The 24,971-nt window shown below is 38.0% G+C and overlaps 1 protein-coding gene and 1 pseudogene across 1 annotated transcript; both read left to right on the plus strand.

Moving 5' to 3' along the window:
- Positions 1-1,950: 1,950 nt before the first annotated feature.
- LOC127443799 (calponin-1-like) lies at positions 1,951-8,751 on the plus strand. The gene is made up of 7 exons (XM_051702704.1): positions 1,951-2,118; positions 2,776-2,897; positions 3,289-3,355; positions 4,210-4,347; positions 4,818-4,934; positions 5,280-5,426; positions 7,407-8,751. The coding sequence occupies exons 1-7, from the start codon at positions 2,059-2,061 to the stop codon at positions 7,617-7,619; spliced, it is 864 nt and encodes a 287-aa protein (XP_051558664.1). The 5' UTR covers positions 1,951-2,058; the 3' UTR covers positions 7,620-8,751.
- Positions 8,752-9,140: 389 nt separating this feature from the next.
- Positions 9,141-17,308, plus strand: LOC127444277 (mitochondrial cardiolipin hydrolase-like; annotated as a pseudogene).
- Positions 17,309-24,971: the final 7,663 nt, after the last annotated feature.

The following is a 24,971-nucleotide window of genomic DNA, read 5'->3' on the forward strand; positions in this document are numbered from 1 at the left end:
TGTATCCTTGAGCAAGGCACTTAACTCCAGGTTGCTCCAGGGGAATTGTCCCTGTAATAAGTGCACTGTAAGTCGCTTTGGATAAAAGCGTCTGCCAAATGCATAAATGTAAATATGATGAATTATGAATCAGTTCCAGCCTGTGCAGCAGATACCCCTTTAATATGATACAGTAGTCCTAATCCATATTGTTTTGCATTTGTATTAAGTGCTGTTGACTTGAAGGTATACACACTGGCTCATCCTCACATGACATGTCAGACAGTTTTGGATGCCTTTTGCAAAAACCTGAAGTTCATTACTGTACGCCTTTAAGGAAAGAGTGCGCATTCCTTAGGAGAGAGAAAGTAGTGTGACAAGGAAATATGCCACTGCTTTATTATATAACCTACACCACACATATGATGCATTTCCAATAAAGGCGTTCACTTCGTTACACACCCAGACAACACACATTGCACACACTGTTGAAAAGACCAGCATAGTTTTGGTGCTGATGTCCTCACCAAGTGCTCCTACCAGTTAAAACTGTATATCCAAAGGCTGACCAACTGTTTTCAGAAATGCTGGTAAAATGAATATTTTTCTGGGCTGCATGTCAGAGGTATCAGGCTTTTTTTATTATTATTATTTCTTTATTTTTATTTTCTTTCTCTATTTCTTTCTTTTTTTTTTTTTTTTTTTTAGAAATCTCCCTCTCAAAGTTGCACATCACTGCTAGGAGATCTTTTATGATCTTATGATTATATAATGAAGGTTTTATATTCGAGAATGAACGGTTATTATGCTTAAAATGGTAAAAGTATTACCTTTTAAAATTTATCCATATTTGTATTCCAAAGACATGACACAGAAACTTGTGTGACAACTAGTGTGATGGATTCAAGTCAGTTCAGATTCACCTTGGATTCATTCCATTAACAAATGTCTACAAACATGACAGATGTAGGACAATCATGACCAAATAAAGTGCTCAGATTCCATCCGTCCCTTCCCTCTCTCCGTGCACAATCCTCTGTCTACCTTCTTTGCTTGCTTAATTATTACTTAAGAAAAGTGTAGGTGTACAAACATGCTTTTGTCTTAAACATTTTTGTTCCTGAGCAGCTAGGCAATATCAGCAACACTATATCCACCACTACACGTTAAAACATTATATAAGGTCATCTGCCAATTTTGTAAATTTTTTTATTATCGTATGACATATTTTAAGGAATAATTCACCCAAAAATGTAAAAAGCTATTATTTACTCTCCCCCATGTTGTTCTGAACTCATTTTTGTTCTGAGGAATTCAAAAGGAGAAATTTTGAAGAATGTACATGCTCCTCTTTTCCATACAAGGATAGTGACCACAACTGTCCAGCTCCAAAATGGGAGAAAGGAAAAAAATAAAAAATAAAAAGTAGTCAATACAACTCGTGCACTATACTCCAAGTTTTCTAAAGTCCTACAAAAGCTTTGTGTAAGAAACAGACAGAAATGTAAGTTGTTTGACAGCCCCTGCTCACTATTTGAGGATAAATTTGTCCTTTTGTGATCCACAGAGAAACATAACAACACATGGGTTTGGAACAACTTGAGGGTGAATAAATGATAAACGACTTTTCATTTTTTTGGGATGAAGTATTCCTTTAACCCTTTAAGCTCGGCGGGCCCACAAGAAAAAAAAAAGTCAAAATATTAATAACTTTATCATAAGCTATATCATTAAAAATGTGAAAAGTTTTTTTTAAAATTGATACCAAACACTTGGTCACTTTGTTTTTTTGTTTTTTTTCATGTTATAAGCCTTTAATTTTGGGTATGCCACTGAACAGCAAGTCTTTAAATCTGACAATTAATCTAACTGATGCCAACTGTATAATCATGTGTATGATTGGTCAGATGGTCAAGAGGCCTCAGCCAATGAGCAACAGACTTGTATGACACATTGAAAGATGGGTATTTTAAAGACAGAGAGGGGTGCAGATGAGCACTCCTGGGCCACAGCTCAGAGAGCAGATCCGTACAGAGTTTCACAGCAGCATCAATTGGGCTTAACACTACACCAAAGATCATGACCACCCAATTCAGCAAAGGACCCACATTCGGACTCTCGGCTGATGTCAGAAATAAGGTATGTGCATTTTGCGATACAAATATAACTCATTTGTATTGATCTGATGACAATCTTAGACCTGAAAAAGGAATTAGTCGATTCTCATTTGTAAATTCAATCTCTGTGATGAAACTTCAGTGACAATGTCTAACTACTGTGCAGTTGTCATAGACTTTAATATCCACTAAACAGTAAACTCACCCAACTCACTCAAGTTAGTGTTTAATTTTCAATAAATGTTCATAAATGTGAATTAGAACTTTGTAGAAACATAGAAACACAGAAGTGCTTAATTACATCCCTTTACCATACAGGATTAATATACAATGAATAGAATCTGTAGACAATCCTGTCACTAACAAAAAACATGGTGAAATATGGACATGTACTATAGAAGCTAAAATAGTACCTTGTAAATACCATTGTATATGAATATGGCAATCAGTCAGTACCACTGTATACATCAAAATACTACAGCAATACCACGTACCATGGTAATATCATGGTATATAAATATAGTAATAATTAGGTACCAAGTACCATACGTTACCTTAACTCTACCATAATATTGCAATCCAGTGTTCTTCTGGTCGTATCACTTATATATGAGATGATTTGAAGTTTAAAATTTAGAAGTTGATTTTCTCATTTTACCTTTGTATCTTCACGTGACAGCTGGTGCAGAAGTATGACCCTCAGATGGAGGAGGCCCTGAGGATGTGGATCTATGAGGTCACAGGTCGCTGGGTTCCTGAAAACTTCATGGATGGACTGAAGGACGGTGTTATTCTATGCGAGTGGGTATAAAGACTCATTGGTTTAAAAAAAATAAATAAAATGAAGCAGAGTAAACTGGTCAAGAAGGCAAAATAAGACATAAAGCAATGTTACAAACAGACATCAAAACAAAGATAATTTAAGGATAATTATTGTCCAAAAAAATATTTTATAAACAAAAGAACGGCATGCAGTAAAAGCACTGTATAAATGCTGGTAATACTTTAAAAGATAAAAAACAGTAAGCATTGTCAAAGTTAAGTCTCTTTACATAGTCATTAATTCTGTAGCAAATTGTTGAAGTTGCTAATTTATACAAATTATCAGAGTAGGTGTTCTTTGGGTGCATTATACTGGTCATTTTTGAGTTCGGCTTAATTTCTATAACTGTATATGGTTTTCATCCACTAGGCTGATCAACAAACTGCAGCCTGGATCAGTTCCAAAGGTCAATCATTCATACCTCAACTGGCACAAGGTATGCCACTCTACCTGCACTTGTGTATGCTTTAACTGTATATATGTACAATTTTTGAATGTTGAGGCATCACTCATGTCACACCAGCTCAATTTTGTGTACATGTTATGTTTTAGGGTGACATACACATGCATCTAGGATTTCATTTTATGAAATGGAAACTATGTATCCTATTCATCAAAGTTTGCAGTATACACAATTATTTTAGTTATTTTTATTTTTTATTTTAAGAATGTAACTGATGTTTGGGCCAGCCATCACATACTGTCATACTGTGTTTGTCTTATTAATTAGTGGCTTTCTAATTAGTGTGTTTGCTGGATGTTTCTGTGGCACAACCATGTGCTGTTTAACCTGGAGAAATGCAGAGAATGTAGACAAGGAACAAACTGGATGAGTTTACACGATTAAGCTTTAAGCCCTTTTTAACCTACTGTAATTAATAAAAACAATCTATTTTGATAGTTACTGTAGTTTCCAACATAGGCTGGATTTCTCTCGGCACTGTCAAAATGGTCATTGATTTAAAGTGTAAATAGTTACAGAGGATAAAAGAAACAAGCAATTAAGAGTAGTCTACATTAACAAGGAATGTAACACAAGAGTCAAACTCATTTAATTAATGGGTTATTTTACCTCATTAAATCTAGTCTGTTTAAATAATTTAAACAGAGTGGTCCTATGGAGTTAAAATATGTTGGATTATAACATGAGTTTATGGCATGTATTTTTGGACATGGGATAGTTTCCATTTCTTAAAAGTATCCAAGAAAACAAGAATGTGTGAGAACTCAAAAACAAGTCCAACATTTCTGCACCCAGATGTATCCATCCCCAACTTTCTTCTCTTTCAGTTGGAGAATATTACTCACTTTGTGCGAGCAATTGGTGAATACGGCCTGAAAGCACATGACATCTTTGAGGCCAATGACCTTTTCGAGGACATGAACCACACCCAGGTTCAGTGCACCCTCGTGGCATTGGCTGGATTGGTGAGCAAAGCAATACAGTTTTCTTAAAATGATTGCGCAACAGAAATTCTCAACTTCGAAAGAATGAAATGGGATTATATTTTCAGTTGTCAAAAACTGTCAATTGCTCTGTTCCAAACTCTAGAAAACTGCCAAACTGTATCCTGCATACTTACCTTCGAAGGCTACACCAACACAATACATTTTAGATTGAAAATTGTTCATTGGTTTTGCTGTTAATGCCTCTCAACCACATTGGAATGGAGCAATTGAGCAAAAACAGAGACTTTCGAAAATCCTCTCCATTTTCAGTTTCCTACCGCCAACGTTTTTTCGAAGTATGCGATTATGGAGAGTGTTGTCGAAAGTTTTCGGTGTAGGAAAACACTGTTGTAGTTCTGGAAACATAGCATAATCTATGTTGATGCTCATTGTAAACGCTGACAATGGTTATGTTTGTCGTCTTTTTTGTATGCTCTATCTCCATCCAGGCCAAGACTAAAGGCTTCTACACAAAAAATGACATCGGTGTTAAGTATGCAGCAAAAAAGCAAAGGAAGTTCACTCCTGAAAAGATGAAGGAGGGGGAAAGCATCATCAGCCAACAGGTCTCATGATGAATTATCCTTCAAACACTTGACATTTGCTGTATTGTAGATGCATCAGTGGGGAAATCCCAGCATACCAGTGCAAAGAGAAAATACTTGTTATTCCTCATACTCAAATCCAATCTCATTATGTAAAATCATTTTAGGGAAGTTTGACAGTGATAAAATGTAATATGAAGTAGTCTTGTGGCTAATTGTAAATTAGACAAAGATCAAGGGTATGTAAATGAATTACTTTAAACGACAGTTGCATTTGATTGGATTACACAACCTTGTCTCCAACTGTTTCCATGGCACCTGCAGGTAAGTATTGTAAAACAAGAAACACTTCATTTGAATTCACAGATGGGTTCCAATAAGTTTGCCAGTCAAAAGGGCATGACCTCCTATGGAACAAGACGACATCTGTATGATCCCAATATAGGCATGGAGAAACCAGCGGATCGATCCACTATAAACCTCCAAATGGGCACCAACAAATGTGCCAGCATGGTGAGGGCATTTACAACTGTTCATGTATTGCTGGTACCATGATACGATATGACTCGTCCTTTTATCTAAGCTGGAATTTTACAATTTTACAATTTTAAAAATTAAATAGTTAAGTTCATTCTATATGAACACCAAGTTAAGTGAACTAAGTGTATTATGTGTATCAGGTGATCCGATCACATGTGGTTAGCCCTAAATACAGGTCTAAACGTGGTCTAAAACATTTTCAGATCACAAAAACCACATACGAATGTTGTCAAAAATGCACGTGACCACATCACATGAGGAGTAAACGCTAATCCATCCTGTATGCGTCCTGGCAGCAGTGAAGCGTCACCCCTCACCTATCAATCAATCACTGCGCTAAAACAAGAGTTTCAACTTTGCCTATTACAAGCAGCTTTAAAAGGAAATAACCATCCATTCGGAAAATTGAAAAAAGTGGATACATAAACAATCATGAGAACGTCACTGATCTTCTTTAGTGTGTCTGATATCAACACAGAAGAGAAGCACGAACACCTGAAGCTCCTTTAATACTGGTAATACACTAAAATAACGGATAATTCTGCTTGAAATGCGTTTGTGCTTAGATTAAATTTCAACCGCATCTGGGAGAAACAGTGCACCATTTTTTCCGTGCTTTCTTTGTCTTTTCTGACTTTGTTGCGCTTTAATATTATGCAGTAACACACTGACATAGTGATTGATGTATGTCGTCATGAAACAGAGACACTCCCCTCCAGATCTGATCACAAGTAGAAACAGGAGACGAATTTAAACAAACAGATGGAAGCAGCCATGTGTCTTACCTGACCACATGTGATCAGATCACCCGAGACACATCATAATACCAGGTGGAAACGGGGTCTTAATTACACAAGTTTTGGAGATGCCATTACTCCATTCAGTCGAGGGAACGAGTTTACTCAATCAATTTAATAAAGTCAACTTATTAGGGTTTTCAGTGTAATTTTTGTCACCAAAAGTCCAAAGATAATTGTTAAAATGACTAGATAGGCACAGTGAGACCACATCTCTGGATCTGAATGTCATAGGGATTTGGGGGTGGGCTCTTCTGACATAGGCTAGCAGTCTTTAAGTATCACACTGACAACTGACTAGCAATCATCTAGAGCACCCAAGCAACTGTATAGAAACACCCATATCTCTGCCACAGAGCATTGTAGAGACATGTGGTGGGCTCTTTTGACTTGGGACTCTGTACTGATGCTTTTGGTTTTTGGAAAACTCCTAAACGAAGGTCAGAGCAAGAGAAATAGTGGCACCTTGCCAAAGCAAGAACCACAAATGATTTAAACTGGGGGGTTTTTCTGAAGAAAATGTGTGTGGTGCTTACCGTGGCAAAACTCATCATCACAATATCCCACCAAGGGCATCAGTACACTGCCCCAAGTCAAAAGAGCCCACAGAGATATGGGTGTTTCTATACGGTTGCTAGGGTGCTCTGGATGATTGCTAGTCAGTTGTCAGTGTGATACATAAGACTGTTAGCCTGAGTCAAAAGAGCCCACTCCCAAGTCTCTTTGACATTCAGATCAGGAGATATGATCCCACAGATCCCTTGTCCATGTTAAGTCTATGGGATTTTTTGCCCACCAGACAAACATTGTATGCCCAACTGCTTATAAAAGTCATAACAGAATTTTCCTCAGTAAGCCAGAGGATTTGACACCTCATTCATGTGTGTACAACAAATGGTGCGGGACGAGTTAGATACTGAAATTTGTGCAGAAGAGAAATAATTAGTTTAGGTATTTTCGAAAACTCCAAACAAAGGTCAGAGCAAGAGTAATAGTGGCACCTTGCTAAAGCAAGAACCACTTGCTACGTTCAGAATGTATAGTAATATGGTAGTATGCTATTTCGAACCTAGAATCTCAACTCAAGGATGCTAGAATTGTCGTACAGAACATTTGCTCTTGGACATCTAATAACAACATTTTCCTCCTGTTTTAGGCTGGCATGTTTGCACTTGGCACGGCGAGACAGGTGACGGAAAAGAATGTGAATCTAGAACCAGTGGACTCTTCAACAGTGTCTCTGCAGATGGGCACCAACAAAGTGCCCTCTCAGAGTGGGCTCACTCCCATGGGAGGCTCACGTCTAGTCTACAACCGCAAATACTGTGTCAAAGCTAACGAACAAGACGGCATTGATTTAATCAATTAATACATTGGCATTTCGCCATTGGTAGATTTTGTTCTTTTCTACTGATCTCAGATCAGCCTTACTAAATTAAATGATCATTTTAGCCTTCACAGACGGCATAACAGTTAAGTCAGGCACAAACTAGAAAGATTGTGTGATTGATCACCAGTATCAGGTCAGGTGACGTTGTCAGATCTGTAGGAGTTCATCAAGAATGTTAATAATCTTCATAGCTAAAAATACATTTCTTCCTTTAATTAGAGAAAACATGAAGCTGCTCTCTGATCAGTTACAAGAGGAACATCTACCTTACAAGCAGATCTTATCAACTTCAAACTAACTGGTTTGGGTCATTTACTACAGACCAGTCATATTTTGAATTGTATCTTTCCATGTGCTAATAGTTTATTGTATTCTTTATATTCCTCACTGTTAAACACAAAATTGGTGTCTTTAGTATGTGTCAGAATATACTGGATACAGAAAAGATACAAAGATGATTAAAGATAAATAAAGGATCAAACTTTACTGAAAAATTTTAATAAAAAGTAATGAAAATGAAAAAGTGCAAGGTTAATGTTCTAAAGAGAATTTTACAAAAGCAGAAAATTAAGGGAATACATTTTATGGTAGGTATGGGGACAAGACCCTCACACATTTGGTCCCCTCGTTCCTGAATGTGTGGCTTTGCAACCTTGTCATGCATTATAAGTTCATATTCTTTAGCAGAAAATCACACAAAACAGGCTTAATCATTTACAATCATAAATAAATATACAGTATGTTTAGAATATAGTCTGCTATAGTTAGTATTAAGGAAGTGATGTAATTCAGGGGGAAAGTGTGGCAGCATTTGATAGTTAATAAACAAAGTTTTCATTTGCAACACTTTTGAGCACCTCAGTGCAGCATGTTTGCTTGTATTGCTTATTTTCTCACTGATTGAAAAAACTAAATCTTCAAGAATTGTGTTATCATTTGTGCCTTATTATGTTTACAATGTTCAAGTAAGCATTTCTTGGAAATGACATGAATAGAATTTCATATTTGTCACTAAAACAACTATATAATGGCTTAATAGAATTAAAAAAATCAGTCGTAACTGACATTTCATGACCCTTTTAATTCTTGCAATAAAATTATTTGCTTTAAAGGTGCACTCGGTAATTTTTTATGTATGTCGTTTTGGACTTACCCTGAGGGTGCATGGACATAGCATCATTCAAACTTAACAGTTTTCAGTTAACGAAACCATTGTAAAAAAAAAAAAAAAAAAAAAAAAGTATCGTCAGCCATAATCCATTATATTCATGCATGAATGTGTCCAATAACAGGGCAGTTATTGAGATTAAGTGAGAAGCATTCGGCTGGTCATGTGATTCTAACATGGCCGCCCCCATGAGGGGACCCTCTCCATGTAGAATAAAACAGCTTTTATAAGGTTACTGATATGACTAGGGTCATCATCTCATGTGAGTGCTCATGATTTTATGCATATGCATTAAAATTACTATTTATGTCTTTATGAGTAAAACTCTTTTAATGAGGAAAAAATACACAGTGCACATCTTACATTGTGAGTCTTGTTAGGCCACTCATAAACCATGTGATCATACAGTGCATTCAACAAAACTGCATTTTAATAAACAGGACAGAGAAAACACACACATCCATCTTTAGTTTGGTGGTCTCAGGCAAAAGGGTGTATGAGAGAAAATGAAATGATCACTGCCCCCATTAACGATATATAACTGCAAGTTCGTCAGGTATCTAAATACTAATGTGGCTACAAACATACATTTCTGTTGTAAAATACACTTATGTAAATGGCATCACATTTTCAATTAATCCACCAATGGAGCGAGGGCGGCAACATCAAACAAACACATTGGCACACCTCATTAATGAAACTCAGAATATACTTAAAACTAACAGCAATAAAGCACACACAAGAACACAATCTGGCATTTAAACCCTTCTGCTATCAATATGAACTCATTTTATACTTTTGTGCAGAGCGTCGTGACAATAGCTGTCTCTCTCAAGTCTCAAGGAGGCATGGTAAATCATTATTATTATTATTATTTGTAATGCCACGGTACTTTTTGGTTAGAATTGTTATTGTGCATCGACAAACTTTCGATTATGGATAATAAACGAATGTGTTTTTTGTTGTGCTACTCAGCAAATGGATCTGTTGTATCACAAATGTTCACCATTAGGGGGAGCCACTTGCAGTCTCAGCCTCCAATTCATCATCTTTGCAAAGGGAGGAAACAAACTTGTGCTTAAAGAAATGTGACCACGTGTCAAATGTGAATAAAAGAGATCCAGTGATTGCAATTTGACAGTAAACAACTTCCAATCATGTTGGCAAACATTAATTCGAAATTCACATCATATGTGAAAAGCAAAAAGAAATTTATATTGATGCATTTTGGAGATTGGCATAAAGAGATTAAACTGATCATATAAACATTTCTCTTTTTTCCTCAAAACATAAAATAATTTAAACTCAAATTAATATTTCATGTCCATTAATTTATTTGGTACGTAGTCATCTAATAAGCAACATAAACCTGATAGGGTGACACAAAGCATTTGGGCACTGTTACCAAATAAACAAACAAACCTAAATAGACATGAAATATTGACTTGATTTTAATTATTATTCTGGGAGAATAAAGAGTGGGCAGAGTCATACAAGAGACACGATACTAGCACAGCTATGTAGGAAATTGGTTGCCTGAGACAGTCAACGGTCAGTTTTACAGATTAGTGGTCGTTATACAAAAATATCTGACCACAGACTGCCACAACTGACCAATCAGATTCAAGTATTCTAGAGAGCCGTGTAATAATTTGCAATAATGACAGGCTGACTCACTTATTTCCTTAAGTTTTTAAGTTTATTGGAATATGATTGTCTTATAATGGTCCAACAAAATGTTAAATGCTTTGATGTGTCCCTAAAATCTATTATCATGCTACTTTACTTTTCTATTCTCAGGTGTCATTTAAGAAGCTGTTAATAAGTGTTTGGTGTTGGAGCCGTAGCTCTCGTGCTTGGGGTCAAATGGTTAGACTGGCCAGTGTGTCATCTGGGCTTCCACAGAGACTCTCGCTTAAAAGAGGTCTTGTTATTCCCGTCACCCCAAACGTGCATTGAGCACCTGTTCACATCCAACAGAAGCTTCCCATAGTAAAGTCTGAATTGACCAACTGTGTCTAATCTAAATCTGTGTGTTAAAGCTTCTAATGCAACATGGCCCTCCTCTCACGTCAAGTCTCCACCCTTCTCTCCGCCCTCAGCACATGTCCCATCCCCATGCCACTGAGACATCCTTCTCCAGGCTCATCGGACATCTCCTCTCTGCATGTGTGTCTCTGGACCAGTGTGTGTTTTCTTCCTCTCATATGGTGCTGAGCAGGGCAATTATTCCCCTGCACAAACGTGGAGTCACTGTACGAGTTGTTACCGATAGAGATTACATGACCATCATTGGGTCTTAGATTGGCACCCTCCGCAGGGCAGGTGTGTTATTGCAATAAACACAACTTCACAGAGTTGGGCATGGGAACAGTCTTGTTAGTAGCTGGATTCCATCCAAATGTTTAAAAAATGTTATGCATTTTTCTGAAAATTCGACTAAAGAAAATGCAAAACATTGCATGCTTCCGTAAACTGTGTCATGCGCATTATCTTGAGGGAGTCTGTCTTGTGTCATGGAGCAGCTGAATGATGTCCTTGCTTCGGGGAGAGTTGCATTTGCTGTAATACAGCAATTGTACATTATTTTATTAAATGCTGCCAGGAATCATTGCAGAATAAGTGCAATAGCTTACATAATGAGGCCTCCCCCTCAAAACAGTTCTGGCTAGTTGTGAGGACCCATTTTAATGACAATCTGTATGGTTAAACACTTCCGACTATGTTTGAAGAATTGTGTGCCATGGTTGGGCCTTTTGGTGGGCCAGTCACATCAAGCTATCGCACAACTATTCCAACCGACGAATGCATTGCCATCGCGCCTTACATATGGTCATAGCTCTTCGTTGTTTTTGCGAATAAACTGTTTCCGTCACCTTAATATACATTTTGAATTGTGCTAAACTTCAGATAATCCACCTTATCCTAGAGCATAAAATTGTTTTTTTTTTCACATGTTTTTATCCAATTTTTTGTTTTCTTTATTTTACCAACCAAATTGGCCCGGTTGCTAGGGAGGGTAGAGTCAGATGGGGTAACCTTCTCATGGTCGCTATAATGTGGTTCGTTCTCGGTAGGGTGCATGGTGAGTTGAGCATGGATGGTGCAGTGGATGACGTGAAGCCTCCACACGTGCTATGTCTCAATGGCAACACGCTCAACAAGCCACATGATAAGATGCGCGGGTTGACGGTCTCAGACGCGGAGGCAGCTGGGATTCGTCCTCCGCCACCCGGATTAAGGCGAATCACTACACGACCACAAGGACTTAAAAGCACATTGGGAATTGGGCATTTCAAATTGGGAGAAAAAAAATCTATTTTTTTTACTTTTTCCTTGTCTCAAAAAACTTGCAAGAAATTGGTTAGTCATCATTTATTTTAATTATTTAAATAAAAACATGTTAAAATTAGACACACAGAGTTAATTAGACACATTTTACAGGTATAAATCTTTGATACAAGTATATGTTTACATTCCATAAAATCAGTGGACATGCTGTAATTAAAAGTTTGGTAAAATTCTTTAATAATAGGTTAAAATGGGCAGATTCAAATTATATTAAGCTTTACTGACAAAAGAAACTTAAGTGTACATTGCCAATGAATTTTTAGACACTACGTACAAATATAAAATGAAGTGAATGCTGAAGTTTAATTTGCTGGAGTTTAAAATCTCAAAAATATTTTCTCTGGCTGCCATTCAGTCTCTTTCGCACACACGCTCGGTCTCTTATTTTTGTGGTTTAGCTTTTGACACTGGTTCACATGACAGTGAGTGAGCATTTTCGGGCGATGTAAAAAGATACAGCAGCTTGCCTGTATCTTTCCCACACCTGGCTCACCACTTGCAGGTTAAGTCTCCATTCTCTTTGTAGTAAATCGGCTCCCGTGTTTATTACGCCTTGGACATGCATCAGGATTAATGAATAAGCATGCACTGCTCAACACAATCAGTTTCTGTGGTAGGATGTGAAGTCAAGTCGAGCGTGTACCTCCTGGAAATTTAAATATGCCAATTTTAGCCACAGGAAGTGGGAAAAAACATCAGAGAAATTTCAGGAAGTAAAAAAAAGGATACTGCATTAATTGCATAAATATTTCTTAACACGTTAAACAGTCAACTAATCGACAGTCAACTATTAATATTAATCAAGGAATTAACGCGTAAAATATCCCAGACCTACTTTACGGATGAAAGATTACTCCCAATCAGTCATCACTGTGAGGTATATATATATATATATATATATATATATATATATATATATATATTCAAAACTTATTTAGGAAAAAAAAACAACACTAGTATCGGCCGATACCGAGAGTTTAGGTATCGGAATGGAATGGGGAGAGAAGAAATGGTATCGGTACATCCCTAATGATAAAAAATATATTTTCTCATCAATTATATCTATTTGAGGGTACCTTTAACAGAAATGGAGTTACAAAAGTGTTTTAGAAATGGAGAAAGTGAAAAACTTTGTGTTATTGGAAAAATGTCCATGAATAATTTAGGGTCAGTCTGGGACCTTTCAATAGCGACGTTTTTTATATGCAAATTTTCCAAAATGCGCATAAAAAACTGATACGTGCACTTGTGGTGGATATATTTTTTTATTCAGTAAAAAGACATTATACGCATAAACTATGGTGGAAACACTTTGACTGAATATATTCCTATAGAATTTATGTAGGAATATACTGTAGATGCACACAAAAAAGTCATGTGACTTTGCATCATCAAGCCATGTGAATACATAATATTCTCAGAGAACATCATCAATATCATCGCAGAGCATTTCAGATGTTGCTCAGATTATTATGAAATGCCAAAGCCTGTCCCAAATTGATTGGCTAATATTGCCTCCCAGAAGTGTCTGACACGCTTTAGCTCCCAGGCATCTGCCGCTTAACGCTAGCAATGAAGTGTGAAGTTTGTCAAAGCGTTTTGTCTGCGCGCTCGGCAAGTAATTTATTAAATGTAATAATGGAGCCAGAGTGCCCTTTAACTTCCATTTTAATTTCTGTTTTGAAAGATGATTATTTGAAGAGGATTTTGTCTCATATGGCCTGTTGCGATTATTAAATAATTGTCTGATCGCGGTTATTTGATCTAACGATAATTGTGTACTTAAAATTCCAATCACATTTTACTGTCAAAATAAGGGAATGATCGGCGTGTTTGAGTGTCTCATTCAATTGAACTCCGACCATCTCACTGAGCCGCACCGTGGACTGCACTGGGAGCAACTCCTGAACAGCACATAAAGATGAACTGCTTCTAAACCGAACTTTAAATACTCTGATGCACTTGCTGTTTGTGGATCTGAGAGCCTTAAAGTAACATGTGAAAGTGAATAAATATGGATAGAAATATTTTACAATTGCATACTTAATATAATATAATATAATATAATATAATAGCTATTCATGTTGGCTGGGTTCAAACAACAGCAGTGTAAATGCAAAATGGACCAAGACTAAAGTTGACCAAAAAGAGATTTTTGATATTTAAAATATACTTTTTTATAACATTCATAAGTTTTTAAAGCCTTAAAAAAATCATATAAAAGTTAACTATGAATAAATGGCTGGTTTATGGTATAATGACTATAAGATTTATGAAGCATACATACCCCTATGACAAAAGCATAACAATTTGTTTGACAATTAATCGTCATAATCGTGAAAGCCCTAAAATGGACAATTAATCGATTTAATCGTGAGAGCCCTAAAACAGGCAGTTAATCGTCATAATCACAATTATTTGTTTGACAATTAATCGTCAGCCAAATTTCATAATCGTAACAGCCCTAGCAATATTCAGATTTTTTTCCACATAAATTACATTCGCAACTTAGATGAAAACATAGCTACTGAAGCCAAACAATAGCTTTAAATTGAAGCCATAAAATACAGGTTTTAAATCATTTGTAGAAATCAGTGTGAAGTAGATTTCTGAAAATCATACTGATTGTACTCACAAACACAAAGAGCAATTTCTAGTCAATGAAATTATTTAGAGCTGAGAAAAACTAGGAAAATGCATGTCCTCTATAGAAATTTCAATTACTTTTTAAAAGATCTTATGAATTGCAATGACTTTTCCAGGCCTGGAAATCACAATTTTTAAATTCCCTGATATTTGTCATGGGCCTGTCCTCACAGTTCTGCGGTATGCATATAAAATGATTTATAGTCAAGTCAAGTCAAGTCATTTTTATTTGTATAGCGCCTTTCACAACACATCATTTCAAAGCAGCTTTACAGAAGATCATGCGTTAACAGAAAATGAAACTGTAATATCTATAATGTCTTAGAGTCATCATTGTGTAGTTTGATTAAATATGATTGTAAACTGTGTTTAAAAATAAGTAATTAAATAATAACTGTATTTATAACCCCAGTGAGCAAGCTGAAGGTGACTGTGGCAAGGAACACAAAACTCCATAAGATGTTGGTTAATGGAGAAAAATAACCTTGGGAGAAACCAGGCTCACTGTGTAGTCAAAACTTGTGTGACTGTAGCAGGCAGTAAAGCCTATGTCATTCGTACTTAGATTACAATACCAGCACAGCTCGCACATGTTCTGTCTGGCTAAACCTTTGTTTTTTCACTACACAATGTTGTAACTTCTGCATACAGTATCATACCCATCTACTGCTAACTATGAAAGTAGAACTAAAGTCCTAATGCATTTGCACAAGCTTGACCAGGGGTGTCAATCCTGTTTTCAACCTAAAATGAGTTTGGGTTTGGTAAGCTGTTTTACAGTGGCAAGAAAAATATGTAAACCCTTTGGAATTACCTGCATTTATATTAAATTTGTCTTAAAGTTACAATAATGAACAAACACAATCTGTTTTAACTAACAACACACAAATTATTGTATTGTTCTTGTACATATTGAATACATCACTCAAAGAAGCCCTTGGCTAATGAAGTCAACTAAAGCAAATTAGAGTCAGGAGTTGGCAAACCTGGCAAAAAATGAGATTTCAGAAGAACTATTATCAAGAACTGTTGCTTTGCATAAAGCTGGAAATGGTTACAAAGTTATCTCGAAGAGCTTAGATATTCATCTGTGCACAGTTAGACAAGTTGTCTATAAATGGAGACGATTTAGTACTGTTGGTACTCTCCCTAGAAGAGGCCGTCCAACCATGATGACTTAAAAGGCACACTGCAGAATGCTCAGTGAGGTAAAATAGAACCCTTGAGTGACAGCTACAGACTTGAAGGAATCACTGGAACTGGTTAACATCTCTGTTCATGAGTCTACTATATGGAAAACGTTAAACAGCCATAGTGCCCTTGGCAGGACACCATAAAAGAAGCCGCTGCTTTTCAACAAAAACATTGCTGCGTGCCTGACACTCCACTTGACACTCCACAACGCTACTCTGAAAATGCTTTGTGGGCTGATGAAACTAAGGTTGAATTGTTTGGGAAGAACATGCAGCACTACATATGGTGTAAAAAGGGCACTGCATACCAACATGAAAAGATTATCCCAACGGTTATGTACGGTGGATGGAACGTCATGATCTGGGGCTGCTATGCTGCTTCGGGGCCTGGACCACTTGCCATCATCAAGAGAAAAATGAATTTCCAAATTGATCAGGACTACAGGATAATGTCAGGGTGGCTGTGCACCAGCTGATTATCAGTAGAAGTTGGGTGAAGCAGCAGGACAATGACCCTAAACATCAAAGTAAATCCACTACAGAATGACTTCAAAGAAAGAAAATCCACCTTTTGGAGTGGCCCAGTCATAGCCCAGACCTTAACCCAATAGAGATGCTGTGGAATGACCTCAAGAGAGCCCTTCACACCAGACATCCTAAGAATATGGCTGAGCTGAAGCAGTTTTTAAGGAAGAATGGTCCAAAATTCGTTGTGCAGGTCTAATCCACAGCTATCGCCAAAGCTTGATTGAGGTTATTGCTGCCAAAGGAGGATCGACCATTTATAAACTCCAAGGGTTCACTTACTTTTTCCACAGAACTGTGAATGTTTAATGGGTTGTCTTCAATAAAGACATGAAAGAGTATAATAATTTGTGTGTTGTTTGCTTCTATACTTGTAACTTGTGAAGATAAGATCATATGATAATTTTATGACCAGTTAATGCAGAAAACCAGCTAATTTCAAAGAGTTTCTTGCCACTGCAGCTGTAAAGTGGTTCTGGAGATAATTGATCGTATCCATTCCTGTATGACACAATCTATTTCTTCACCTCTGAAACAGGAATCTGTGTGAGACACGAGATGAGCATAGCTGTTCACATGCGCCATAAATTTGCATTAGTAGATGGCAGGAAACTGATCACTGGCTCCCTAATCTGGACCCTCACAGCAGTCCAGAGCAACAAAGAGAATGTCATGGTTACAGAGGAGCCAGAGCTTCTGCGGCCCTATCAGCAGGAGTTTAAGAAGCTGTGGAGGCTGATGATCCGGCCAATCACAAACAACAAACCAAAAAAACTGGCTGCTAATTAAATAGACCATTATGGTTGTGCGAATAGAAGTATGACTCACTCAAGTCATAGGGCTAATCTTTACTTTTGGTTTACGTTATGTGGTTCTATACAGTTTACTTTTATGTTAGAATAGTTGTAGAAAACAGTTGTTTCATGTGACTGTCGGCCTCTTTAATGCAAACTGTGTTTTGCATTGGAGTTTTTATACAAATGTTTAATTGTGATTTTGAAGAGTGTATATTTTACATTTAGTTACATGACTAATTTAACATTTAAATGACTACCAAGATCAGTAAAATATTATAGATTTACTTCTTTTTTAGTTCTTCCCTAGTCTAGTTCATACATAGCTAGACAATGAAAATAATCCTGACCTGATGAAATAGCCTGTATTTCTTTTGCTTATAAACTACTACTGTGTACACTTTCAGCAAGCTGAAACCCACATGTGTGTGTGTGTTTCATAGCTGTGCCTTTGATTGCTTAATTCCTGATGATGCTCTCCTGTGTGTGTTCCTCTTTTGTAACTTGGAGATTTTAAATAAGCTTGTTTCTGTACTTCCAGTATGTACCAAATCAATAAATATATATAGCTGCAAGAAGCGATGACGGGCCCAAGCACCATGGGTCCTTTTCCACCCGGTGGCTTTTGGAAAACAATGCAAGGTGGACACATTTGACATTTGACATTATTCTAAACAATTTTTGAAGAAATTTGAGTAAATATAAGACTATTTTAAAGTCTGTTGTAAGAGCCACACTTCCAGCTCCCAGGTTACCCAAAATTGTCACATCCATGTGATTAGCCCCCAAGACTAAACATGCATCTCAATTTTGATCTTAATCACACATTGCATGAAGAAGATATAAGACACTTCCTGTTTCCCATTTTTCTCCATTAATTTAATGCCTCACCATGGCAACAATGTTCGATATATAAAAAAATCTGTTCACAATTTAGCATCTACAATGTCTTGGCATAATGTTGTCCCATGAATCCCCAAGGAGGAGCATTTAAAAGTTCAGAGACTGCAATATTCAAATAATCCAAAATGGCAGAATTCCTGTTGGGCGGAGCTAATAACTATAATTATGAAAGTTTTCTGGCTTGATGAGAACTATATATATACCTATTTTGGTGACTGTAGGTGAAAATGGGGGTGCTACAGAGGCCATTTTACACGCCCATTTTAAAGGTGGCGCTATAGAGCCCCCCTACACATCCATGCGTGAATTTTTTCCCAGCCCTAATGGCCAATGACTCTGATGTGTTTGCAAAATTTCATGAAATTTTAAGCATGCCAAGTGCCTCAAAAGCACCCAAATATAGGAAGAAAGGAATAATAACAATTAATGTGTTGCTATGTCAACACTATTTAAGATATCAAATATCCCTTGATCATTTTTCATCAGCATTGTCTTGAAATTATTCTAAAGAATTTTGAAGCAATAAATGTAAACATAAGAGGGCTATTTAAGTTTGTTAGAAGTGCCATACTTTCTGCTGCCATCTGGTGGCACTATGACCGTGACCCATAATATCTACGTCAATGTGATCAGCCCTCATTACCAGACGTACAGCTGAATTTTCATCAAAATCACACAATGCACACAGAAGATATTTGGCACTACCTGTTTCCCATTTTTACCCTTAATTTATTGCCTTGCCATGGCAACACCATTCAAAATATCAAAAATTCGTTCACAATTTAGCATCTTCAATGTCTTGGCATAATATTGCCTAAGTTTGCTGCCAGTCACATAAGTCCCCTAGGAGGAGGATTCAAAAGTTCAGGGCCTGCAATTTTCAAAAAATGCACATTCAATCCAAAATGGTCGACTTCCTGTTGGGTGGAGCTAATGATTGTAATTTTGATGAGCTTGATGAGAACAATATACGTAGCAAGTTTGGTGACCGCAGAAGACACTGACCTCACCACTTTTGTCAAAAGGTGATGCTACAGAGATCCCCAGCCACACCTATGTGTTAACATTTGCGTGGACAACTCTGATGTGTGTGCAAAAAATCATGAAAATTCAAGCATGCCAAGTGCCTCAAAAACATGTGAATATACATAGAAAGGAATAATGACATTTAATGCATTGCCATGGCAATTTTAAATCTGCACTGTCTCGACATTATTCTAAATTTTTTTGAAGCAATTCAGGTAAAATTAGAGGGATATTTCAAAGTCTGTTAAAAGTGCCACACTTCCTTCCGCCAGTTGGTGGCGCTATGACCGTGACTCACAATAGCCACATCAATGTGAGCATTCCACAATGCCAAACATTTGGCTCAATTTTGATGTAAATTACATGATGCACGCAGAAGATATGAGACACTTCCTTTTTCAAATTTTTTGACGTTATTTTCGACTTTGATGTGTTTGCAAACTTTCAAGAGTTTTTAAGCATGTTAAGTACACCAAAAGTACCGAAAACCTTGAAAAGAATAATCATAATAATAATACAGTAGTAATCCTTAGAAGAACAATAGGGCCTCCGCACTTTCAGTGCTTGGACCATAATAATCCTTAGAAGAACAATAGGGTCTCCGCACATTCAGTGCTTGAGCCATAATAATCCTTAGAAGAACAATAGGGTCACTTTCAGTGCTAAATAAATAAATTATGATATAAATAAGTGGTATCACTTTTTGAATTTGTGTATTATTATATTTTGATTAAACAGGCTTGATGTACAGCTCCTTGAGATTTATTTATTGTAAATATTTTACTGGATTCACTTTCTTTAGAACAGCAGCTCATTAATAATTGATTGTTATTATATGAGAATAACTGCAACAATTGCAAGTTGTTTCATTTTCATAATTTTGTTTGTTTTGATACACTGTCTTCATTAACACATGCAGAAGGTTTTCAGGGTGCAAAAAGTCACACTTTGAAGGAATAAAACTGAAATTGCTTTTATACATCTTGAGGCATCCATTCAACTCTGCATTAATGTGCACTGTACGAACAAAATTGTTCTTGTTGTTGCAAACTGGTACTTAATGCACGTAAAATCCGATTTTCATGAAAATGTGTAAAATATGTGGAAATGGGGGGTGTGGTCGAGTGCTCGTCTGAGGGAGAGAGAAAGTGGTAAGCATTTCCACCTGGGTTGAATGATCACTAATGACTGTTCTTTGTTTGCAGTGAGATAGGGGAGATTAAATGCGACTCAGTCCACAGACAAGATGAGTGAGCTGGCGAGCGAAGCGCGTTTGATGTGCTGGAAGCTGACATTGCTGAGAAGCAAGAGTTTATGTTGTGTCCACTGTAAAGTGTTTTTTTTAATAATAAAAGACACTGTCATGGACTGTCAAACCAGCTTCCGCTTCCTCCTTCCTTCAGAGAGAGTAAAAGAACCTTTGCTACACTGGTGCTGAAATCCAGAAGAAAAAGAGGAATGATACGCTGCTATGGAATCCTTGCCACTGGGGGAAATCATCAAATCCTTCACCAGTATCCAACAGACCCAACACCAGGCCCTCATGGAGCTGCGAAAGGAGCAGGAACAGCGATTTGAGGCTTTCCTTCAGGCCCATGCAGAGGACCAGCGGTTACCCCAGGAGGGGGTGTCCACCGCGACCCTGGCAGCAGCGGGCCCATCCATGATGCTCGCCAAGATGACGTGGAAGCATTCCTGGAGCTGTTCGAACACATGGCCAAAGCCCAGAAATGGCCACATACACAGTGGGCGGTCCATATCCTGCCGCTGCTGACTAGGGAGGCACAACTTGCAGCCTAACAGCTGCCGGTCATCAACCTCCTGGACTATACTGCCTTAAGGAAAGTCATCTTGCAACGGGTCAGCCGAAGCCCCGAACAACACCACCAGCAGTTCTGCTCCCTGTTGCTGAGCGAGGTCGGCCGCCTATTCGCCTTTACGCAACAGACATCATCAACCTCATGGTGATGGAACAGTTCGTCTCCTGGCTGCCGAGAGGTATGGCGGAGTGGGTCCGGTGTCACTGTCTGGCGTTGCTGGATGAAGCGGTCCAGCAGGCAAATGGACCGCTTCGTCCAGCATGTCATATAGCGGCATATCCAGCGGCTGGCGAGCCCAGCGCTCTCGCTCTCTCTCCTCTTTCTCGCCTCATTGTTCCCTCACCATCCCCTCCTTCCTTTCGACCTGTCCTGTTCCCCTGGAAGTGGGGGAACATTCCCCTACAGCCAACTCATCGGTCTGGGGCAGTCTCTAAACCCCAACTAACTCCAGTGTCTACTCCCCCTGTTTTTCCCCACTCTTCATCCCAGGTGGGGGAAGCCACTGCCACAAGTGTGGACGTGAAGCTTGGTCCGGTCTGTTGGAGTTGTGGGGAGCCGGGTCATTTCCGAGACCTGTGCCCAGTGATGGAGGTGGAGGCATTGATCCGGGTCCCCTACACCCCACAGATCACCCTTGATTGAGCAGGGACATACCAGGTACCTGTGAGATTGGGGGGGGGGGGGTACCTACCAAGCTTTGGTGGATTCAAGGTGTAACCAAATCTCTATTCATCAAAGTCTGGTTCAAGGTGAGGCATTGGATACAAACATGTAGGCTGTCTGAGACCTAAGACCAAAAAGGAGGTGAGACATTTCTTGGGGCTGGCTGGCTATTATTGTAGGTTTGTGCCTAATTATTTGACTGTCACCAGCCCGCTGACTGATCTGACTAAAAAGGGGGCACCCAATCATGTCCAGTGTACGGAGCCGTGCCAACAAGCTTTTATGCAGGTGAAATCTGCACTGTGTGGCAGGTCACTTCTACATTCTCCTGACTTCTCCCTCCCTTTTGTTTTGCAGATGTACGCATCAGACAGGGAGCTTGGGGCAGTACTGTCCCAGGTGGTGGAGGGGTAGGAGAATCCGTGCTGTACACTAGTCAGAAGCTCTCAACGAGAGAGACTAAGTACAACACCATAGAAAAGGAGGGTCCTCACTCTCCACTACTATTTATTGGGATGAGCATTAACCCTCAGTTCGGACCACACCCCACCCCACTCCAGTGGCTCCACCGAATGAAGGATGCCAATGCCCGGATGACCCGTTGGTATCTCGCACTTCAGCCATTTAAGTTCGAGGTGGTCCACATGCCGGGGCACAGATGGCTGTCACTGACTTCCTCTCCAAGAAAGGGGAGGAGTAAGCAGGCCGGACGGTGCCCCGGCCTGAGTCAGGCGGTGGGGGTATGTGGAAATGGGGGACGTGGTCGAGCGCTTGTCTGAGGGAGAGAGAATGTGGTAAAGATTTCCACATGGGTTGAATGTTCGCTAATGACTGTTCTTTGTTTGCAATGAGATGGGGGAGATAAAAGGCGACTCAGTCCACAGACGAGAGAGAGAGTTGGCAAGCAAAGCGTGCTGGAAGCTGACATTGCTGGGAAGCAAGAGTTTATGTTATGTCCGCTGTAAAGCGTTGTTTTTTTGTTTGTTTTTTATAATAAAAGACATTGTCATGGACTGTCGAACTGGCTTCCGCTTCCTCCTCCCTTCAGAGAGAGTAAAAGAACCTTTGCTACAGTAACAAATAAAATGAATTATGATTAATTTGATAAAAATATGGAAATAAAAACACTCTCTCTCTCTCTCTCTCTCTCTCTCTCTCTCTCTCTCTCTGTTGACAATGGATTAATAAAAAACTTTGTCTCGCTAGGTAATGCGTCAAACCTGTTATCATTATATACTCACTGAGCAGTTTATTAGGAACGCTATGGTCCTAATAAGTGCCCAACATGGTCTTCTGCTGTTGTAACATCTGCCTCAAGGTTAGAGGTGTTGTGCATTCTGAGATGCTATTCTGCTCACTACAGTTGTACAGAGTGATTATCTGAGTTACCGTGACATTTCTGTAAGCTTGAACACAGTCTGGCCATTCTCCATTGTTGTCTCTTATTAACAAGGTGTTTTCATCCACAGAACTGCTGCTCACTGGTTGTCACGCTCTCCATGAACATTATGCTGACTTTTTTGCTATCGGAATTATCCTGCTTCCCACTTATGAAGTTGTAATTATGAGTACGCTGCATTCAAGTGCTTTGTTGTCAGAAAGAACAGAAAACGTGGACGATGCCAGGTTTAGTCATACATATTTCTTGAGGAACTTTTATTTTGACACCGCAATACATATTACTCAGTTAGCTTGCTGACGGTAATGGAATTTTGTTCAAATACAAGCTATTTTCACAGTGTAAAAATGTACAACATGCAATGGTTGCTGATATCCATAAATGTATACGACCAAAGCGGCAAGCGCTAACAATTAGTTTTATATAGAAAAATGAATAAAACATGTAATTCGCTACAGAAACCATACTCTTCTCCGCCATGTTGAAAGTTTACATCTCCACCCAACTCGGAAACACTGTATCAAAATTATCTCTGAGTTTCCCAGTCATAATTATGATTTGAGGGGTTGTTCATGTGCAACTCCCGAGTGGGAAACTTGTATTTATGATAATTCTGATAGCACGTGAAGGCAGCATTACTTACATAGGGTCATCTTCAACTTTTGATGGGACTGATAATAAGGGTGTGACAGAACAACTTTCGGTCTCATCAATGGGTTGTACTGTTGTTCAAATGTTTTGGATTGTTGTGTGTGAAACAGACAGTATGGTGTTGTGAATAAGGTCGATTTTACCGCTTACTTTGGAAAACGATGACTAGGAAACTGAGAATAGATTTTTCAAACAAAAACGGATTAGTGTGGACGTGGCCTTCATGACCTTGGGCACAAGGCTTGGGTGATGTCAAATTAAATAGTTAACAAGTCAACAGGTTTGGGAGGGTTACTTTTGAAATGTATTCCACTACAGATTACAAAATACATGCTGTAAAATGTCATTTGTAATGTATTCCGTTAGATTACTCAAGGTCAGTAACATATTCTAAATACTTTGGATTACTTCTTCAGCACTGGTAGATTTTTTTCACTTGATTTGACTATTAAAAACTCTGTCAGTACAGTAAGACAAAATACACATGTTAAAAATACATTCTCAGAAAAATCAAAATATCTTATGCAGTGTTGTTTCTAAAACAAGATAAATCAATTTGATCTTGTTTTAAGGATTTTTAGATATTTTTACAGGAAAACAATAAAAAAATTATTAACAAGAATACGATTTTTGCCCTAATAATCAAAGGTCTTACTAGAAAAAAAGAAATTATGATCCAACATGAATTTTCTTGATAAAAAAATATGATCGTGCCTGGTAACAGGTGCATGTAAAATGGCTAGAAATAGCATTTTATCTTAGCGTAAAGCTGACAATTTACACAAGGTTTATTTCTATTTCTTGTGCTCCAAACTTACTTCAAACTTACTTCTCTGTCTGCTCGTATGAATGTAACACATAATAAGAAAGTGTTTCACCGCTGTTCAAATGCACTTTGGATCGCATCATTTATATGTATAAATGTTTTCCATCTGAAAGGACTAAATATTAAAAGAAACAAATGACAATAAAATGCAAAGTAATCTCTTCAGTAATCAAAATACTTTTTGAATGTAACTGTATTCTAATTACCAATGATTTAAATTGTAATTGTAGTGGAATACAGTTACTTATATTTTGTATTTTAAATACGTAATCCCGTTACATGTATTCCGTTACTTCCCAACCCTGCATGTCAACCTGTTATATAATTATGCCAAATATATTAATTTACCTTGTGACGACATAATAC

The sequence above is a fragment of the Myxocyprinus asiaticus genome, chromosome 7, assembly GCF_019703515.2.
Source record: "Myxocyprinus asiaticus isolate MX2 ecotype Aquarium Trade chromosome 7, UBuf_Myxa_2, whole genome shotgun sequence".
NCBI classification, from domain to species: domain Eukaryota; kingdom Metazoa; phylum Chordata; class Actinopteri; order Cypriniformes; family Catostomidae; genus Myxocyprinus; species Myxocyprinus asiaticus.